Source organism: Rhinopithecus roxellana, chromosome 4 (genome assembly GCF_007565055.1).
Source record: "Rhinopithecus roxellana isolate Shanxi Qingling chromosome 4, ASM756505v1, whole genome shotgun sequence".
NCBI classification, from domain to species: Eukaryota; Metazoa; Chordata; class Mammalia; order Primates; family Cercopithecidae; genus Rhinopithecus; species Rhinopithecus roxellana.
This window is the reverse complement of record NC_044552.1, coordinates 16116712-16138050: the sequence shown is the minus strand read 5'-3', so window position 1 is coordinate 16138050 and position 21339 is coordinate 16116712. Positions and strand designations below refer to the sequence as shown.

Below are 21339 nucleotides of genomic sequence, written 5' to 3'. Positions count from 1 at the left end.
GTAAGACTCTCTACTACCAAAAACCTATGTGAATTCTTAAGCTTGTTTTACAAAATTTTTTATTCATCAGGGCTGTAGTGAAATATCATCATTGTAACTGATATTTTAGTACTGCAAAAGGCACAATGAAGCTTATTTAGTTCAAGTACTAGAAATCAGAGGTAACAGCACCTCCTTCCTTGGACATGCTTTACTCCGCTGTAGTGGTCATCACAGTTTTGATTTTCTGGATAAGAAGTTCACCACCGCATTCATGCATTCATCTGACAGCCATCTTCCCTGAAGGACACTGCATTCTTCAGCATTAACAGCGTGTAGTTTTTCTTTCTCTCTATTCCTGATTATCTCTTTTGAAATTCTCATGGCCTGGAAAAACAAAACCAACAATAAGGTTAAGAGTTGATCTAGGCTTGAGGTGGTGGCTCATGCCTATAACCCAGCACTTTGGGAGGCCAAGGCGGGCAGATCAGTTGAGGTCAGGAGTTCAAGGCCAGCCTGGCCAACATGGTGAAATCCCATCTCTACTAAAAATACAAAAATTAGCTGGTTGTGATGGCACATGCCTGTGATCCCAGCTCCTCAGGAGGCTGAGTCAAGAGAATCGCTTGAACCCAGGAGGCGGAGGTTGCAGTGATCCGAAATTGCACCATTGCACTCCAGCCTGGGTGACAAGAGTGAGACTCTGTCTCAAAAAGAAAAAAAAAAAGTTAATCTAACATGAGTGGGATTATTCTACGATTCTGGTTCTTGTTTCTCCCATGTTCATTTAATGAATCCTGTTAAATCTTTTTTTTTTTTTTTTTCTGAGACAGAGTCTCACTCTGTCGCCCAGGCTGGAGTACAGTGGTGCAATCTTGGCTCACTGCAACCTCCACCTGGCTGGCTCAAGCAATTCTCCCTGCCTCAGCATCCAGAGCAGCTGGGATTATAGGCACCCACCACCATGCCTGGCTAATTTTTGTATTTTTTTTTTAATAGAGATGGGGTTTTGCCATGTTGGTCAGGCTGTTCTTGAACTCCTGACCTCAGGTGATCTGCCCTTCCCTGCCTACCAAAGTACTGAGACTACAGGCGTGAGCCACCGTTCTCGGCCCTAATGCTGTTAAATCTTAAGCTGCATGTGTAATATAAGACAAGGCTTCTCAAAATTCAGTGTGCATATAAATCACTTCAGTAGGTGTGGGGCAGACCTGTGATAACACATTTCCAAAAAGCCTCAGGTAGCTGCTCAAGCACCTGGTTCCAGGACTACATTTTGAATAGCAAGAATATAAAAGCAGTCACTCACTCGCTACCACATATAAAAACAAAAGTGCTACACAATAAGACTCTCCTAAAGTAGCTAATCCATGCTTCTCACCTGGATTCCAAAGTAAAAGTGCTCCGCAAATACTGCCTAGCATTCTGCTCAAGTAATCCCCATACAGAATTGCCCCTCCGTCCTCACACAGAAATGGAAGGTCTATTTGATAAGTTTTGTAAAAATCAGTACTGTATTTCCAACATTACTACAGTTATTTTTAATCCCAAATTTCGATGTGCTTGGAGGTAACTGAAGATGTGTCTTGTGTTTTTTATGACTTATTCTCTGAAGGCAAATACATTTTTCCCTTAGGAAATCATTTTCAAGGTTCTTAGAAGTAAAAGATAAATACTAACATTTGGAGGAAGCTTTGCAAATGCCTTCAGCCTGGTCCAGACTTCTTTCTGAAAAGTGCTATCAGGGAAAACTTCAGTAACAAGTCCTTGAGCACATGCTTCTCCTGCTGTTAACTTCTTTCCAAAAACAAGCATCTCTATTGCCTGAAATGAAAAGCAAGAAGCAAGGTTAAGATACTAACTTAATAAAACAAGGCTTCCGTTAACTGCTTTCAGGAGGCTTAGAGAGATTTACTCATGGTCTTTTGAGGTTGCTGGTATTTCTCAGTAAGCGAGGAGCTGATGACCTGAACAGGCAATGGTTTGCAAAGTGTGTGCTGAGACAGGCTCCTGGGAAGGTCAGTAAGGGCTGCTGCTTCTGTGTGTGTCGTTGCTGGAGGGGCAAGATCAGGGGGCCCAGGGCAGAAATGATCTGAAGCAGATGCTTGATTCTATAACCCACAGCAACTGTGATTTTCCATTTTATACACTATAAAATATTATTTTAAAGAGGCAAAAAGGAAAGAAAAATCACAGTCATTGGGTCAACCTTTAGAAACTTTCAAAATGCCATTCTCTGGAAACTCTACCCAGTGATCTGGCTCTGAGAGCTTTCTTTACCTGCATTGGTACTCCAATTAGTTCTATTTGACTGAAGGAAAGTAAAGACTTATAGTTATAAGTTTCCGAAAAAACTGAAGACATTAAGCGGATATCCTCTCTACATTTGCAATTTCTTTTCCAGAAAAGGAATGCTCTTCTTTTTTTTTTGAGACAGGTCTCACTCTGTTGCCCAGGCTGGAGTGCAGTGGCACGATCTTGGCTCACTGCAACCTCCGCCTCCTGAGTTCAAATGATTCTCCTGCCTCAGCCTCTTGAGTAGCTGGGATTACAGGTGCCCACCACCATGCCTGGCTAATTTTTGTATTTTTAGTAGAGACGGGGTTTCACTATGTTGGCCAGGCTAGTCTTGAACTCCTGATCTCAAGTGATCCACCAGCCTCGGCCTCCCAAAGTGCTAGGATTACAGGTGTGAGCCACTGCACCCGGCCAAGGAATGCTCTAATTAGTTAAATACTCTAAGACTTGTAGAGTCAGTTCTGCCCCCTTCCCAAGTTCAATTCAGGGTATGTGATAGCCTAATGAGAGTAAAAACATACAAGTTTTAAACAAAATCCTAATAGGCAATGAAAACAGGCTCAATTCCCACTGCCCCACTTTGCGATCTTGAGGAATATTTGCCAAGCCTTTTCCTATAACTCAGCTTCTAGTCTTGTCACAATCCCCTTTAAGTCATGCCACAGGGCACTGGCAACAAGGAAACACAGTGAAAGACCTGAGCAGCCACTTAACCAGCCTGGGAGAGAATACACCTGTGAGGCAGGCTGAGGGAGGGGCCGCTGTGATTGGGAGTGGCTCTGGCAGCAGTGAGCCCCAAAAACCTCCCATCTGTTGGTACTTCCTGTAACTCTGAAAATGAAGACATCATGTTTCTCCTTAGGAGACACTGGTCTTGCATAAAGGAACCGAGTGGCCTCCAAACTCAGGGGACCAAGGGAGGCTGGCACAGTCCTGGTCCTTCCAGGGACTAATGCCACACAGCTGCAAGGCTGAGGTGTTGTGCTGCTTGCAATGCAGCTAGCACTAAGCAGCCAGCTGAAAGAGGAGGATCCCAGTTCTGGGAGTTGCAGAAAGAATTTCTAATTTTCCTGCATAGCAGATACTTCCCATAACCTGATTCCTCCATTGGTAAAACTCTTAAGAGTTGAAGAGCAAATAATTAACTTCTCTTTTGTCCATATTAGCAAGGGAAAGAACGGAGAGACCCATAAAATTTTATTTTTAAACATTCCAAAAGTTACCTTGGCTGGGCTCATTATCTTCGGAAAAGTGTAAGAGGAGCATCCTTCCGGACTTTGGCCAAGGTGACTAAATGGTGTATGAAATGTTGCCTGCAGGGGCAGGAGAGAAAAGAAAACCATCTTTCCATGTGTAATTTTTTTATTTTTTTGAAACAGAGTTTTGCTTTTCTGCCCAGGCTGCAGTGAAGGGGCGTGATCTTGGCTCACTGCAACATCCGCCCCTCGGGTTCAAGCGATTCTCTTGCCTCAGCCTCCCGAGTAGGTAGGATTACAGGCATGTGCTGCCATGCCTGGCTCATTTTTGTATTTTTAGTAGAGACAGGGTTTTGCCATGTTGGCCAGGCTGGTTTCAAACTTCTGACCTCAGGTGATCCACCTGCCTCGGCCTCCCAAAGTGCTGGGATTACAGGCGTGAGCCACCGCGCCTGGTTTCATGTGTTATTTTAAAAAATCACGATTTGCTTATAACTTCACAATACTTAATAATAATTTAAAAATTAAGATTATGTGGTTAATATGCACACACAATTCACCATTTAAAAGTGTATAGTTGGATGAGTTTTAACAAATACAGAGTTATGCAGCCACCACTGCTACTGAGATGTGGAACATTTCAACCACCCCGAAAGGTTCTGGGGGCCTTCTGTAGTCAGTCCCTCCCTCCCACCCACAGGCAGCTGCTAATCTGTTTTCCGTCCCCACAGTTCTGACTTTTACAGAATGTTGTGTAAGTGGAATCCTACATTCTGTAGCCTTTTGAGTCTGACTTCTGAGAGTCACCATGCTGTTGTATAAGTAGTTTGTTCCTTGCTATTTCTGAGTAGTATTCCTTTGTATGGAGGTACAATAATACGTTTATCATTCACCAGTTAATGCCATTGGTGTTGTTTCTAGTATTCAAATGGTTGTACCATTTCACGTTGCCACCAGCAATGTATGAAAGGCTATTATGAAGAAGGCTGCCATGAAAAACAAGTTGAACACCTTAAATATACATAGTCGTGTGTTGCTTAACAATGGGGATATGTTCTTAGAAATGCCTAATTAGGCAATTTTGTCATTGTGCCAACATCATGGAGTATACTTACATATACTTGGACACTACAGCCTGCTGCACACCTAGCTATGTGGTACAGTCTACTGCTTCCAGGCTACTAACTTGGACAGCATGTTATTATACTTAATACACTAGGTAGTTATAACAAATGGCATTTGTGTATCTAAATATATCAAACATAGAAAAGGTAGGCTGGGTGTGGTGGCTCACCCCTGTAATCCCAGCACTTTGGGAGGCGGAGGTGGGCAAATCACCTGAGGTCAGGAGTTCGAGACCAGCCTGGCCAACATAGTGAAACCCCATCTCTACTAAAAATACAAAAATTAGCCTGGTGTGGTGGTGTGCACCTCGAGTCCCAGCTACTCGGGAGGCTGAGGCACAAGAATTGCTTGAACCCAGGAGGAGGGGGCTGCAGTGAGCCAAGATCATGCCACTGCACTCCAGCCTGGGTGATGGAGTGAAAAAAAAAAAAAGTATAGTAAAATATGGTGTTACAATCTTAGGGGACCACCGTTTTACATGCAGTTTGTCACTGACTAAAATGTTGTTATGCCGCACCTGACTGTACAATTCTTATTTGTCAATTATACCTCAATGAAACTGAAAAAAAATTAAAAAATAAAAATGTTCAGATAATTTTAACAAAAAGGTAGTTAGGAACACTTGTGTACAGGTCACTGGGTGAAAACTGAGTGTTTGCAATTATCACAGGTAAATACCTAAATGGTGGAATGGCTGGGCTGTGTGGTAAATGTATATTTAGCTTAGAAGCTGCTAAACTGTTTTCTAGAGTAGTTGTACCATTTGACATTCCCACCAGCAATATATGAAAGTTCCAACTGCTCCACATCCTCACCAAACCTAGCTATTAAAAGTCTTCTTCATTTTAACCATGCTAGTAGGTGTGTAGTGAGGTCTCACTGTGGTTTTAATGTGCATGTCCCTAACCATTAATGGTATGAAGTCTTTTACCATGTACTTATTAGACAGACATATATTTTCTTTGGTGAAGCAACTGTTAAGATATTTTGTTCACTATTTTTTAAGTTAGGCTGTTTACTTTCTTATTATATAGTTGTAAGATACACATTCAGGTTGCAAGTCTTTTATTAGCGCATCAGGCAAATCTTTTCTCCTGCTCTGTGGCTTCAGGCAAATCTTTTCTCCTGGTCTGTGGCTTCTCTTTTCATTTTCTCAATGGTTTCTCTCATATGGTTTTAATAGCCCTTTACATTTCATTTTGTCTAACCTATTCATTCCTCACCATTGCCCATTTCTATTTTAGCTTTATAGACACACTTTAAAAAATACTGTAGAGAGATCAGCTTTTGTTACATGAGTTGAAAAACTGTTTCCTCAATCTGTCCTTTGTCTTGATTTTGCCCCAGTGGTTTTTTTGATTGGCTTTAACTACTGAAATTAATTCAGTATTAGTTAATCAGTATATAATCGTTTTTAGTTTTTTTCGTTTTTATACATTTAAGAAACATTTTTGTGTTTCTTGATGAATAAATTATGAAAGAATGTTAATTTAAAATTTATAATATGTAAAAGAATATTTAGATTTCATTTCCTATAACCAGACCTGGTGTTATTTTTAATGCATAATTGTTAGAAGATATAAATCTATAATGTATGCAGCATATAAATAAAAATAATCGAAAAATCAAAATATTTAAAAAAGTTTCTGTTAATGTCATGTATCTTCTTTTTTTATCCAAAAGAAAACTTATTCAAAAAAATGTACCCAGAAGACACAGCCTAAGGAATATAAGCAGGAAACTGAGAAAACTGCCAACAACAGCTAAAGGGACACAAACAGGTACGTGCAAAGTTGCCAATAAGCAGCATTTAAAATGCTTATTTTCAGAAAGAGCAGAAGATGGAGTTAAGGGTTTAGGCTCTGGCATCAGACTACTTAGTGACTTTCTTACCCTTTATGTGCCACAGTTTTCTCATTTATAAACTGGGAACCTTCTTTTTTTGAGATGGAGTCTCGCTCTGTCGCCCAGCCTTGAGTGCAGTGGCACAATCTTGGCTCACTGCAACCTCTGTCTCCCGGGTTCAAGCGATTCTCCTGCTTCAGCCTCCCGAGTAGTTGGAATTACAGGCATGTGCCACGACACCCAGCTCATTTTTGTAGTTTTAGTAGAAACTGGGCTTCACCATGTTGGCCAGGCTGGCCTCGAACTCCTGACCTCAAGTGATCCACCTGCCTTGGCCTCCCAAAGTGCTGAGATTACAGACATGAGCCACCATGCCCAGCCTAGATTGTAAAAATTATTTTTGCCACGCTGGAGGAGAATGTTTGTTTTTATAGACAGGGTCTCCCTCTGTTGCCCAGCCTTGAGTGCAGTGATGTGATCTTAGTTCACTGCCACCTCTGCCTCCTGGATTGAAGCAATTCTCTTGCCTTGGCCTCCCAAGTAGCTGGGACTACAGGTGCCCACCACCACACCTGGCTAATTTTTGTATTTTTAGTAGAGATGGGGTTTCACCACATTGGCCAGGCTGGTCTTGAACTCCCGACCTCAGGTGATCCACTTGCCTTGGCCTCCTAAAGTGCTGGGATTACAGGTGTGAGCTACTGCACCCGGCCACGTCCTTCTTTCATAGGGCTGCTCTGTACATTACGTGAATATATATGCGTGTATGCGTATACTTATATACAATGCATGTTAACAGAGTGCCTAAACAGTGACCACTCAAAGATGTATTATTGTTATGATTTCTACCTTTTTCTTAACTTATACAGGAAATGTATCATTTGCTGACAGAGCTAATAGGCATTAGTAACGACTGCCCACAGTACAAAATAGAAAAAATGTACTAATTAATATTTTGGTTATATGGGTTAAATATTAACCCATCATTTAATATATTTATTCTTGAAGCCAATAATGATAAATCCTATAAAACGATTTTTTTCTACAGCCTTTTCCTTTAGCATATTTCCATTATTTTATTTATTTTTTACTTATATACTTTTTTGAGATGGAGTCTCGCTCTGTCACCCAGGTTGGAATGCTGTGGTACGATCTCGGCTCACTGCAACCTCCACCTCCTGGGTTCAAGCAATTCTCCTGCCTCAGTCTCCAATGTAGCTGGGATTACAGACACCCGCCACCAAGCCCGGCTAATTTTTATATTTTTAGTAGAGATGGTGTTTCACCATGTTGGCCAGGCTGGTCTTGAACTCCTGACCTCAGGTGATCTGCCCACCTCAATTTCCTTTATTTTAAATTGATGCTTGGTTTATTAGGTTGGGTAAACTTTTATCAGCAGATACTATTTGACAAATAAATTTTACTTTTGGCCAAATTTTTTAACATTTAATATATATATGCAATATACATTATAATATATACATACGTTTTATATATATTATGTATATATCTTCTCTGATTTCAACATTTATTATAATTTATATCATAAGACGGAAGTCATCAAAATTTTTAAAAGGATGACGTAGGCCAGGCTCGGTGGTTCACACCTGTACTCCTAGCACTTCAGGAGGCCAAGGCGCGTGAATCACTTGAGGTCAGGAGTTCGAGACCAGCCTGGCCAACACAGTGAAACCCTGTCTCTACTAAAAATACAAAAAAATTAGCTGGGTGTGGTGGCGTGCACCTGTAATCCCAGCTACTCAGGAAGCTGAGTGGGAGAATCGCTTGAAGCCGGTAGGTGGTGGTTGCAGTGAGCCAAGATCATGCCGCTGCACTTCAGCTTGGGTGACAGAGTGAGACTTCCATCTCTTAAAAAAAAAAACGATGTATATTGAAAGTAATTTTCAATTCAGTGGGAGAATCAGAACAAGATTCAAATACAGTATTTGCCCTCCAAGTACTAAAGAAAGAGATCCCCAATTTTAGGTCAGGAACTATTGACCCAGTCCCTGTTAAAAGCAGGTCGATGACTAATCAGTCATCTAACACAAGACTGTGAACAAAGACACTGATTTCTGCCTTTGAAAAGAAACCTTCACCTACAAAGGTTGGGCAGCCTGGCACCTAGAACCTCATTTGCTATTTTTGCGGGAAAATTATTCATAAGAATTAGGTCTGTCAATACATCCAATCTGGTTCAGTGGAATCCAGCAAAAGAAAATTCAAAGAATTAAGGATGCTATTATATGGTCCTGTGTATCAGTAGGGAAAATACCTCTGAACAGAACTAGAAATCTCTTCAGTGGTAAAAACCATGTTTCCTAGAAGGCTGTAATCAGCACATTTTACCATCACATAAGCATAAGTCACTGGAACAATCTGATGCCCTAAAGGTGGTTATTAGGTGCTTGTAATGATAAAAATTGGAAACAGCCTAGGGTTCCAGCAGGCAGGGACTGGTTAAATAAGATAAGTTAATAACCCAAATGTTAGGACTGGTTATCTCTAGGTGGTAAGATAAGGAGTGATTTTTACCTTGTAGCTTTTCTTGGTACTTTTTCATATCTTTCAAAATTTTATTTTCCACTATGATATATATATATTACTACTATAGTAAAAATAAAAACTAAAATCTATATAATGCAATGGTGAACACAAGGCTGAATTGTGTTCTGGGCAAGGAACTTCTCAGAGCTTCAGTTTTCTTACCTGCAAAGGGAGTGAGAGTAGATAATGCTCACAGTTCCTTCTCATTCTAAAATTCTAAATGCATTTACTCAGTAAAAAGGATTAAATAATCCCTTGCACAACCTGCGAAGATGCTATTCCTCCCTCCCATAACAAATTTTCAAGTGTCTCCCGAATATTTCAGAGTAACATGAAAACTGAATACCTGTTGTGGAACTTGATTAGAATCTAGAACAATCCGAGTTGGAACAATGTTCACAACAAAATGCAAGTTAATAATGAAGGAAAAACAAAATCAGTCAAATTAGACTAATGCTTTGGGAAAAATCTAAATTCAGTTAATTCTACCACAAACAACATGTAACCTGCTTATGACTGGCAACGCTGGAGGAGGATTCAAAGGCCCCCGTCTCGCGCTGCTTGCCTGCCCTCTTGCTTTCTGGGAGCTGACTTACCCTGTCAGATGCATACACAGCATCGAATAACCCAAGGAGGGTGACGGAGATGCCCACAGCTGGACCATTGACCATTGCAATCAGAGGCTTAGGAAAATCTATAAAACAGCCCACAAATTCCCTACAGAAATGGAAACACAAAATCATGAAATGTGCCAAAGCAGCATGACTGAAGCATGGGCAAGACAGTCTGACTGTGAGATAAAGCCTTTTGTCAGGTTGGGTATTTCCACTGCCACCACGGGCAGTGCCTCCCTGTCCTGCCACTTCCCTGATCCTCCGCACCAGATTCATCCAGGGCATCCATTTGAATGGCAGTGGATGGAAGACCAACCAGAGAGACCTACGGGTCAACCCTGGTTTGAATCTTGTATTTGGACAGCGAGTTCAGGGCTGTAAACCAGCCGCAGTCTTAGAGATGAGGTTGGGTGACTGAGCACACGCTGCAATATCACAGCAAGTGGGAATGACAGATTTGGCAAGAAAAAAGAGGAAAGCCTTCATGACCTCCTCCTGTGTTTTATAAGACTCCTCCGAGTCTCCTACTTTCAGCATTTGTGGAAATCGCCCATTCCTCTGGCTCGATGAGAATTTGCCACATTCCTCTACCTCAATGCAAGATAATTTTGTTTACAACTATAGCTCACTTTTATGTCTTCCAGTCAAATCTCATGAGACCAGCAGGATGAACAGGTAACGGAGGTCAAAGAGAGAGAATGAATGCCCACCTATGGATGGAGGCAGTTTAGAGAAACATGCTTGTCCAAAGTCACAATTAACTGCACTGACACCGAGAAGTAGATATTTCACTTTTGCTCAACTAAATACCACTTTGATGACTAAGAACGGGCCCTCTGGGATTACAGGAAGGTCAGTTACTCTTACCTTCAGTAAGATGGCACCATTTTTAGCTTTCTCCTCTACTCCACCAGGGGGAATATCAGTGAAGTTAGTCAGGTCGTTCCCACTACTGTAATAGTCACCATTTCCTATAAGTAAGAAAATCAACAGATCCCTCATTCATTCATCCTATAATTCTTGAGTATCTACTGCATGCAAAACTCTATGGGTAGGCACAGGAAATACACTGGAGAACCAGCGATGGTTCCTGCCCTAACTTACAAACTAGTGAGTACACTGGACACTGATCTATAAAAACACACAGATAAATGTAGCTAATGCCACTGCTGAAATACAGGAGAGGTGCATCATGAAATGAGGGTATGTACCAGGAGGGTTGGTCTAATCAGGGAGTTCAGGAAAGAACTTTCCCAAGGAAGGGACAACTGAATTGAGATGTGTGCAAAGGCTCTTCGGAGAGGTTATCCCCAGTGTAGATGAAATAAGAGCCACTGTAGCTGACTCAGAGAAAGCCAGGGGGAAGTTGGTGCAGGGTGAGGGCTGGCAGAATAGACCTGGAGGTGCTTTGCAGATCCCATGAGGAAGTTTTTCCTTTATTCTAAGAGCCACTGAAAGTGTGCTTCTGAGTGTGTGTGTTTAATTAAAGTATAATTTATATATAATAAAACAACCAGTTCTTAAATGTTCATTTAGTTGTTTTAATATTTTTAAATACCCACAAGATCACCATCCAAAACAAGATACAGAGCATCTCCATCACCCCAGAAGTTTCCCGTAGGCTCCTTTCTAGCCATACCATCCCACCTACTCCAAGGCAATCACTTTCTGACTTCAATTTCCATAGAGAAGAACTTCTGCCTACTGTAGAACTTTCTACAAGTGCACTCATACAAATATGTAAACTCCTGTCTTTATTTTGCGGAACTGCGTTTTAAAGATGCATCCATATTCTTTTATCATTTATTCTATTTTATTGCTGAGTACCCCATTGTACAAATAGTCAACAATTTGTTTATTTATCCATGTGTTTTTGAACATTTGCGTTGTTTTCTGGTTTTGGCAGTTATAAATCAGGTTACCATGAGTGCGCCTGTGAAAGTCTTTTTGTGGGCCGGGCGCCATGGCTCAAGCCTGTAATCCCAGCACTTTGGGAGGCCGAGACGGGCGGATCACGAGGTCAGGAGATCGAGACCATCCTGGCGAACATGGTGAAACCGCGTCTCTACTAAAAAATACAAAAACTAGCCGGGCGAGGTGGCGGGCGCCTGTAGTCCCAGCTACTCAGGAGGCTGAGGCAGGAGAATGGCGTAAACCCGGGAGGCGGAGCTTGCAGTGAGCTGAGATCCGGCCACTGCACTCCAGCCTGGCCGACAGAGCGAGACTCCGTCTCAAAAAAAAAAAAAAAAAAAAAGTCTTTTTGTGGACATTATGTGTCTTAATTTATGTTGGGTAATTGCAAAGAAGTGGGTATCTGTGGGTTTTTAAAAATATTTTTTGTATATTTATAAATCAGAGTATGACAGTACTGGAAAAGAACTTAAGAGTTTTAATTATTTATTTATTTTTGAGACAGAGCCTCGTTCTGTTGCCCAGGCTGGAGTGCAGTACTCTGACCACCTCCTACTCTGCCCACACTAGATAGGCCTCAGCACCTCCTCTGAGTTCCCTGCTGCTTCGTACTTTCTACCCCCCTCCTCATTTGAACATGATAGTTCTCTGTTAATTCCAAAAGCCCAAGGACTATTTCTTTCTTGTTCCCTTTTGGAAAAAAAGTGGTTCGTGATCTCGGCTCACTGCAGCCTCCACCTTCCGGGTTCAAGTGATTCTCCTGCCTCAGCCTCCTGAGTAGCTGGGATTACAGGTGTGTGCCATCATGCTTGGCTAATTTTTGTATTTTTAGCAGAGATGGGGTTTCACCATGTTAGTCGGACTGGTCTTGAACTCCTGATCTCGTGAGCCATCCGCCTCGGCCTCCGGGTCTTAGAGCTTTTTAATTCAATTTCCTGTCTATTAAGACGCCCCTCAAAATAGGAATTTAATTAGGATGTCTGAGAAAATCTCTTACCTGTTAAAACAGTGATGGCTGAGTCATCCTTGCTGGCGGCTTTAAGTGCATGCATAATTTCATGATACATCTGTGTAATGGGAAGACAGGGAAAAGAAAAGAACTCTGAACACAGGAATCATCAATCAATGGACTCACAAATGTCAGGCTGGAAGCCTGCTCTCAGCAAAGTGCCTCACATTTATTTTGGTTGTATTTTATAACCAAAAAAGGTGGACCGATACACCTGAAAGAATTTTCATTCCTTTTACAATTACTTGGTGCATATTATGTACCTGGTGCTATGGTAGTTGCTGCCAGCTATAAACCACTTTTTTTCCAAAAGGGAACAAGAAAGAAACAGTCCTTGAGCTTTTGGAATTAACAGAGGACTATCATGTTCAAATGAGGAGGGGGTGGAAAGCCTGAAGCAGCAGGGAACTCAGAGGAGGTGCTGAGGCCTATCTAGAGTGGGCAGAGTGAGAGGCGGTCAGAGAAAACTTTCTACAAAGCAACGTCTCTGTTGTGACCTCAAGGAAGCCCCTGGCAGTCTGGGAAGTGTCTGGCTGGAATTTTCAAGGCACTGTAATGGTATTCAAGGAAGGGGCCTCAGAATTTTAAATCAGCAACATTTCTGAAAATCTTGGACATGCAGCTGTATAGCTTTTAATGCATTTAAAACAGGTGCAATTTCAACCTTAGATGAGATTTCAGTGTGGGAAAGAATGAAGAAGGCTGATACTTATAGATACAAATACACTGCAAAAGAAACATGGACTTCACATAAAACAGCTGGCCTCTGTGTCCATGGGTTCCACATCCATAGATTCAACCAATCACAGATCAAAAATATCTGGAAAAGAATTCTGTGTCTATACTGAACATGTACAGACTTCTTCTCTTATCATTAGTCCCTAAACAATACAGTATAACAACTATTTTAATAGAGCATTTACATTGTATGCAGTATTATAAGTACTCTAGAGATGATTTAAAGTATATGAAAGTGTATATAAAGGTTATACGCAAATATTACGCCTTTTTATGGGGGACTACAGGTTCCGCGGATTTTGGTGTCCATAAGGAGGTCCTGGAACCAATCCCCATCAGATACCAAGGGATGACTGCACACGAATAAGCATCTGAGCATTTCTCCTGAGGGAAGTGATAAGGGACTCACTCCATCATTATAGTTACAACACAACACAGCAGGGCAACTGGTGAGACCAGGATTAGAAGATGGATTATCAGGGTTTCTTTTTTTTTTTTTTTTTTTGAGATGGAGTCTCACTGTGAGGCCCAGGCTAGAGTGCAATAGCGTGATCTTAGCTCAACTTCCACCTCCCCAGTTCAAGAGATTCTCCTGCCCCAGTCTCCCGAGTAGCTGGGACTACAGGCACGCACCACCATGCCCAGCTAATTTTTTGTATTTTTAGTAGAGATGGGGTTGCACCATGTTGGCCAGGCTGGTCTTGAACTCTTGCCCTCAAATGATCTGCCTACCTTGGCCTCCCAAAGTGCTGGGATTACAGGGGTGAGCCACCACAACTGGCTATCAGGGTTTCAATGTAGGTTTTGCTGCTTATTTGTTATGTGAACTTCAGCAAGTTACTTCTTAATCTAATTATCTTATTATTAAGAAATGATAACAGTAGGCTCCTTGTGAGGATTAAATAAACGTCTGTGTGGAGAGTGCTGGCACTCATTAGGCACTCTGTACAGAGTAGCTGTTATTACCACAGCTGTAGAGAAATGAGTGAGGGGAAAGTGGAAATAAAGTTTGAGCATTAAATGCTTTATGAGTTGAATGACATATATCCCACTTCAGGAAATTCTGAAGATGATTTTAAAGTGAGTATGCTCTTTCTGCCACAATGGAGGTTACTGACCCAACAGCTATAGTCCTCTCAAATTTTAGTCCCAGTGGAGCACCAAGCATCCAATTAATTCCCTATAATCTTTTTCAAGGAGAAGGGGCTAAAGTGGTTATTTTATTATCATTCTAGTTCAATGAGAGATTCAAAGACTGAAGTTGCCGAGTGAAGCGGCGACTTTAAAGCCGAGTTGGGTAATGATTTAAGATCAAGTCCTTCTCTCCTTTCTCCCTATACTTGTAAAAAATGAAGCCCCCATGCAAGCAGAAAGACTGACTTTCACGTCTAAGTGACATGAAGGTACTTCTGGGAGCAGTCTACACCAACATAGATGGCTTCTATGCGAATTCTCTCATGGCAACATGTTTCATTTATATTAATTTATTTGTGCTTCCATCATTAGGAAAATCACGGTGCCTTTTGGGTATATCAGAACCTACCTGAAGTTCACAAACTCTAAACAATGAATGCTCGACTCTGTTGTATGAAGTAGCCACAATGACCAACCTTCCTGCACAAATCAAACAAGACATACCACAAAACAGGAATGATGCTGAAAACTCTACAGCTTTTGCGTGAAACACGCAGAAGAAGAAAAGAAAAGCAGGACCAACTCCGAGGGCAGGTAGCATCACCTCCACGCTCAGGGCGGGCGGCGTCACCTCCACGCTCAGGGCGGGCGGCGTCACCTCCACGCTCAGGGCGGGCGGCATTACCTCCACGTTCAGGGCATTTTTCTTTGTGGGCCGGTTTAACATGATCTTTGTGATGCCATCTTCGGAGGTCACCATCAGAGTTTCGTACCCAGTTGATTTCCTGTCTGTTCCAGGCTCCACCTGACTAGAGGATTCCAATGAAGAACTCAAACTGGACACCAAATCCACATAGTTCTGCCTGGCAGTTTCCTGAATGGAAGATGACAAACAGCCTCCTCAGCCCATGGTCAATGAATAAGGACGTTGAGAAAGTTACTCTACTAATAACTAGCACCTTGCAATGAAGAAAGAATAGAAGCGCATTGAGATCTTGAAGGCTCCATTTATAATGGCTTAATGAGAAGCACCAACCTTCTTTAGAATTACAGCAAATAAAAGCAGAGTAACTAATAAATTCACCTTGGGCAGGCTGCCAAGGGCATTCCATGCATCCCATTTGGCCTTGTTGATCAAGTCAAATACACCTGGTTTGGGCATGTTACAAGGTCCTTCAGTGGCCTGTGAAAAGGAGAGGGGCAATATAGTCAAGTGTCCATATAAACTGGACCCCTAAATATTTAAGACCCATAAAATCCACAGGCGCATGAATGCCTCCCCCAAATCCTTTCACAGGGTCTGTAAATTGATCTGAATTTTCCCCTCCAGTCTTTTTGGTGTTATTGCCAAAAATGCACAAACAACAGAAAAAAGACTGGAAATAAATAACTGCCTGTCTATGAAAATAAAGTTTTTGGGGAAGTACTTTCTAAAAAAATCTAATGGTTCATTAGTTTTATATTGGTAATCATATTTTCCACAAACAAAATATTCAAGCAAACAATCTTTAAAAGGAACTAGTCAACAAATATTTGGAAAGCATATTCCAAAAGCCCATCTAAAGGTACAAAAAAACACCACGAATTCAGTGGTGGACTTTTGGTACCTGGGCAACGAAACTGTAGCTGAGGGACTAGGGTGGGGCTGTCAGAGCCACTGGTTCTTAGGAAACTTAACTGAAAACCATGTAAGTAAAATGCAAAAAGGAATTAAATTTTATTTTTGAGGCTAGACGGAGTGGGTATTTTGAGATGAATAATTATATCCCATTCAGCTACTTTTCAGAAATGGCAATTTAAAATTCCACTTAAAATTTTAAAATTTTATAATACAGGTAGCTAAAAGAGGAAAGAAGAGTCTTTGGGAAACAGGCCAGGAGGCTCACACCTGTAATCCCAACACTTTGGGAGGCTGAGGTGGGTGGATCACCTGAGGTCAGGAGTTCACGACCAGCCTGACCAATATGGTGAAACCCCATCTCTACTAAAAATACAAAAATTAGCCAGACATGGTGGCGAGTTCCTGTAATTCCAGCTACTCGGGAGGCTGAGGCAGGAGGATTGCTTGAACCTGGGAGGCGGAGGTTGCAGTGAGCTGAGATGGTGCCACTGCACTCCACCCTGGGTGACAGAGCAAAACTGTCTCAGAAAAAAAAAGAAAAAGAAAAAGGCAGTAAAGGAGGCTGTGAATTTCTTTAGATAGAGATAGTGTCATCTGGCAAGAGTTAGCCAACCTAGAAGTTAGAGGGAACACAGCCCACAGGATAAGGGCTTGCCCTTGTCTCCTGACTGTCCTCAATGCTACCACCGATTGCAAGGCTGGAGGGCTCCCAAGACCACCCTCAGGTGCAATAATTTACTAGAAAGACACCCAGAACTCACTGCAAGTTGTTAAACGCACAGTTAATAGTTTATTAAGGAAAAGGATAGACATGAGAATCATCCAAGGGAAGACACACACAGGATGGAGTCTGGGGCAGTAGCAAACGTGGAGTTTCCACTGTCCTTTCCCCATGGAGTCAGGACAGGGCACCTCTCCCCGAACTGATGTGACAGTACACAGGGAGTCCTGCCAACCAGAGACGCTCAGCTCATCCAGTCTCAGGGTCCAGAGTTTTCAGTGGGGCTCCATCACCTGTGCCTGACTGTATAACCTGAAGCCCCCACCCTAAATCACATTGTTAAGACAATCCAGGCAAATAAAGACACTCCTATCAGGCTTTAGGGGTTCACTTCCCAGAAGCTGAGGACAAAGCCACACCTCCTTTGGGACAAGGTTACATTTTTTACTATACACACCCATATGAAAGAGAAGTTCATACCCATCATAGAACAGAGAAATAGATAACACAGGAGCCCAGAGAGGCAGACATGTTGGGGAAGTCTTTGGCATTGAAACTTGAAAGCTTTAGTTTTTAAATGTTGTTATAAAAATTTCCAAACATACCAAAGTAGAATACGATAATGAATTCCCAATACCCATCATCCAGCTTCAACAATGATCAAATTGCCTTACTTGCTTCGTCTCTCTCTTTTCTTTTTTTGACAGAATCTCGCTCTGTCACTCAGGCTGGAGTGCAGTGGCACAATCTTGGCTCACTGCAACCTGCACCTCACAGGTTCAAGCGATTCTCCTGCCTCAGCTTCCCAAGTAGCTGGGATTACAGGTGCATGCCACTACGTCCAGCTAATTTTTGTATTTTTAGTAGAGACGAGGTTTAACCGTGTTGGCCAGGCTGGTCTCAAACTCCTGACCTTAAGGGATCTGCCTGCCTCAGCCTCCCAAAGTGCTGGAATTAGAGAAGTGAGCCACCATGCCTGGCCTCATCTATCCTTTTCTTTCTTTTTTTGCTTAGAGAACTTCAACTATCCATTCTGTTTCACCCCTATATCCTTTAGTATGCACTTCTTAAAAATATCAACATTTTCTTATATAGCCTTGACACCATTAACAATGATTTCTAGGTATCTGCTAACACTCTGACCTTATTCAAAACTTCCCCAATTATCTTAAAGATACCTTTTTCAATTGATTTATTCTAATCAAGAGCTAAATAAGGTCTGCAAATGTGAATATTATATCTTGTAAGTCTCTTTTACTCTGGCGTGACACTATGGCGCTTTGTGCCTTGATAATATTCCAAGGTCTAATATTTAAAAACTTGCGTGCGTATACATATATATGTGTGTGTGTGTATGTGTGTGTGTGTATATATATATATGTGTTTGTGTATGCGTGCGTATACATATATATGTGCGTGTGTGTATATGTGTGTGTATATATATATGTGTTTGTGTATGTGTGTGTGTATATATATATGTGTTTGTGTATGTGTGCGTATACATATATATGTGTGTGTGTATGTGTGTGTGTGTATATATATGTGTGTGTGTGTGTATATGTGTTTGTGTATGTGTGCGTATATATATATGTGTGTGTGTATGTGTGTGTGTGTGTATATATGTTTGTGTATGTGTGCGTATACATATATATGTGTGTGTGTGTGTATATATATGTGTTTGTGTATGTGTGCGTATACATATATGTGTGTGTGTATATATGTTTGTGTATGTGTGCATATACATATATATATGTGTTTGTGTATGTGTGTGTGTGTATATATGTGTTTGTGTATGTGTGCATATACGTGTGTGTGTGTATATATATGTGTTTGTGTATGTGTGCGTATACATATATATGTGTTTGTGTATGTGTGTGTGTATATATATGTGTTTGTGTATGCGTGCGTGTACATATATGTGTGTGTGTGTGTGTGTATATATATGTGTTTGTGTATGCGTGCGTATACATATATATATGTGTGTGTGTATGTGTGTGTGTGTATATATATATATACACACTCTTAAGAGGGAGCAAGACAAACCCAAAATATGAAGGCTACATTTTAGTAAACACACAGTTTACCTACTTAAGGAGTCATTTGCCCAAAATTATTTAAATGTCAGATCGTAGGCATTTACCTGCTTATACAGTGCGTAGAGTTTTAGCTTCGCTTCATTTCCTGGATCCTTCTTCAAGAGTTTCACTTGATTCATTGCATTTTCAAAGTCCTTCTGACTGGCTCTCATTGCTGTTCTATTCAGGTGCAGCTGAACTACTGGGAAACTAATGACCTGCAGAGAACTACAATTAGGCAGACTGATTTCTATTTGTTCCCAGCCCATACATACTAAAATGCCATGTTTGTCCATATTTTCTTTATACTTGCCTCAGCAAACTGGCTGCAGATAATTGGCTGTAAGGATTCCAAGATAGTAACTCAATACGGAAGCTAACAGTAGTAACTTTAAATAAAAGGAAAAGTAAATAACCATCCAGGGAGGTATTTGTAAGCAATTTAAGATAAAAACAGCCAGAACAGGAATTACCATGTAAATTTTGCCAAAGGCAAGAAGTGAAGCGCACGCAAGACAGTGAACAGCAGGAGACCAAAAAGCTAAAGTGCACAGAATTTTGTAAAGTGTCCCAAAGTCCTGAAACAGCCTTTGCACTCACTGATAAGCCATAAACTGTATCAGGTCAATTCTTGTCTCTTTGCTGGAAAACCGGTGTTCCAACATACACACAGGTGGAAGGAGGGGAGAATGGATGTGAACATACAAGAAATATTCAAAGGGGCATAGGAACAGTTGCCGGCATTCCAGACAGAGCCACAGCCTTCTCAGCAGATGGGAGGGAATCACCTGCAGTGGAAGGGAGTCAGTGAAGGAGGCTCAGCAGGCGCGCCCCTTTCTGTGGGGATGTTTAACCAGCCAGCCAGGAACAGAGCAGAACCAGCAACCACCGCGGGGTGATCAGCAGGTTTTTAAGCACACACAGTGAGCGGGGGTGGGGGTGGCAAACTTCAATGCACAGGACTCAGGCCACAAGCAAAAAATGGGATGTTCGTGACGATGATCCGGAATAGTAGAGTTAATGGCATCACAGATGATTAAAATAATACAGGTTACAAAGCCCAAACCTCACACACAAACACAATTACGTAACTAGAAAATGGTACAATGAACTCTAGGTTCAAACTTTGGACTTTTAGTAACTGATTCAGTAAGATCAGCCTACAGTAAGTTTTATATTAGAATGATTTTCTGTAAAGGGAAAAACTGCATCTTATATGGCAAATTCCAAGTAGAAAACGAAAGAAAAATTTAAAATGTCCACAGAAAGCCGAAATGTACAAGTTTCCACAAAATGTGGAACAAATTTATTTATTTTTAAATGAAGCGTGAGTTTTAAAAACAAATAGCAAGAACACGACCATTTAAGAAATACATAAAGTCGGGAAAATCACTAATAATTTTACCACTTCAAGGCCACCACCGTGTTTCCGTTTTGTTCCCTACACACAAATTCGTGCGGGCTTCCCGGGCCCCCAGGGAGGTGGAGCGTGCTTCTCAGCCGTTACTGCGTACCCGGCCATTTCACTTTATAGCATACGAGTTCTCCAGAGAGCAAAGAGTGTTAAGACCACACGAGTGGTAACGGCTTGCGTTTACCTCGCTTTTAGCAAGCAACGCTTTGCACCCCAGAGGCAGCCCGGCTGGGAAGTGCAGGCCCGGGTGCCCGGGGAACCACCGTGCCCAGCTGGGGCGGCTCACCCGCCCGGAGTCCGGCCCCAGGAGGAGGGGAGCGTGCGCGAACGCAGGCGGAGACCTCGGGGACTGCGGACAGAGAACCATAGCCCTGACCTCCCGACGCGCCCATCCTGACCCCTCTGGGCCCATCGGTGCAGGAGGGAGCGCGAGTGAGGTGGTTATCCTTTAGTACTGCCTCGCTGGAAAACCAGCAAAGAAAGTGCTGTTGCCACCTAGACAATAGGGAAGGAGGGTCTTCCAACGGCGACGACCTTCGCCTGGACAGCGGTATCCTGCGGGCGACCTTGGGCCGGGAGGCCGGGGCTCCAAGCTTACCTCGGACACCAACGCTGTGCAAGTCTCCAGGCCAAGTACGCCATCGCTACCCCGTGGGCGGCTCGGGGGCGGGGCCGGGGCTCGGGGGCGGGGCCGGGGCTCTAGGGAAGCGGAGGTTTGGGGGTGGGGCCAGGGCTTGGGTGCGGGGCGGGGCCGAGAGCAGAGCCCAGGCAGGAGCCTGGGGCATGGGCGGGGCCAGGGCTGGGGCGGGGCCAGGCTGAGAACGTAGCCAGGCCGCGTTCGGCGTCACTAGCCCGTGGGCGGCTCTGGGGCTGCGGGGGCTCGGGGCTGGGGCCGGGGGTCGGGGCGTGGGCGGGGCGGGGTCTCTAGGCGGTCAGGATTCGGGGCTGAGATGCGGGGGCGGGGCCAGAGCGAGGCCGGGTATCACTCGGGAGTGGAGGAAGGGAGCGGGGTGCGGAGACGGTGATCCGGGGAGGACCTGCGCGGGGCGTGGGGCGGGGCACAGATGCTCCCCGGCTTGGCTCCGAGGAACTGCGAGCTGGAGGCGGGGCGG

At 42.8% G+C, this 21339-nt stretch overlaps 2 protein-coding genes across 3 annotated transcripts in view; one reads left to right on the top strand and one right to left on the bottom strand.

Annotated features, from left to right (window-relative positions):
* C4H6orf201 (chromosome 4 C6orf201 homolog) overlaps nucleotides 1-15479 on the top strand; it is a 55885-nt gene extending 40406 nt beyond the window's left edge. Inside the window, exons 4-5 of the mRNA XM_030928909.1 lie at nucleotides 6282-6379; nucleotides 14769-15479. Of these exons, the coding sequence (XP_030784769.1) occupies nucleotides 6282-6365 (84 nt within the window). The 3' untranslated portion in view covers nucleotides 6366-6379; nucleotides 14769-15479. The remainder of the gene's footprint in view (nucleotides 1-6281; nucleotides 6380-14768) is intronic.
* On the bottom strand, nucleotides 30-20903 carry ECI2 (enoyl-CoA delta isomerase 2). Of its 2 annotated transcripts, none has more exons than XM_030928908.1 (10): nucleotides 20826-20903; nucleotides 18879-19031; nucleotides 15481-15579; nucleotides 15082-15270; nucleotides 12513-12582; nucleotides 10472-10575; nucleotides 9587-9706; nucleotides 3501-3590; nucleotides 1660-1803; nucleotides 30-366 (listed from the first exon to the last, which is right to left on the bottom strand). In XM_030928908.1, the coding sequence occupies exons 2-10, from the start codon at nucleotides 18984-18986 to the stop codon at nucleotides 211-213; spliced, it is 1080 nt and encodes a 359-aa protein (XP_030784768.1). In that variant the 5' UTR covers nucleotides 18987-19031; nucleotides 20826-20903; the 3' UTR covers nucleotides 30-210. The 2 variants fall into 2 exon arrangements, with proteins under 2 accessions (XP_030784768.1, XP_030784767.1); XM_030928907.1 differs by having other exon boundaries at nucleotides 18879-19041; nucleotides 20826-20894.
* Nucleotides 20904-21339: the final 436 nt, after the last annotated feature.

Bases quoted from the DNA above. Each gene is read 5' to 3' on its own strand.
- ECI2 (XM_030928907.1), bottom strand. From the start codon at position 20,869: ATGGCGTACTTGGCCTGGAGACTTGCACAGCGTTGGTGTCCGAG. The intron at 15,580-18,878 runs GTAAATGCCTAC...TCCTTTTCACAG, and splicing joins TCTACGCACTGTATAAGCAG to GCCACTGAAGGACCTTGTAA. The intron at 10,576-12,512 runs GTAAGAGATTTT...TCTTACTTATAG, and splicing joins AGCCATCACTGTTTTAACAG to GAAATGGTGACTATTACAGT.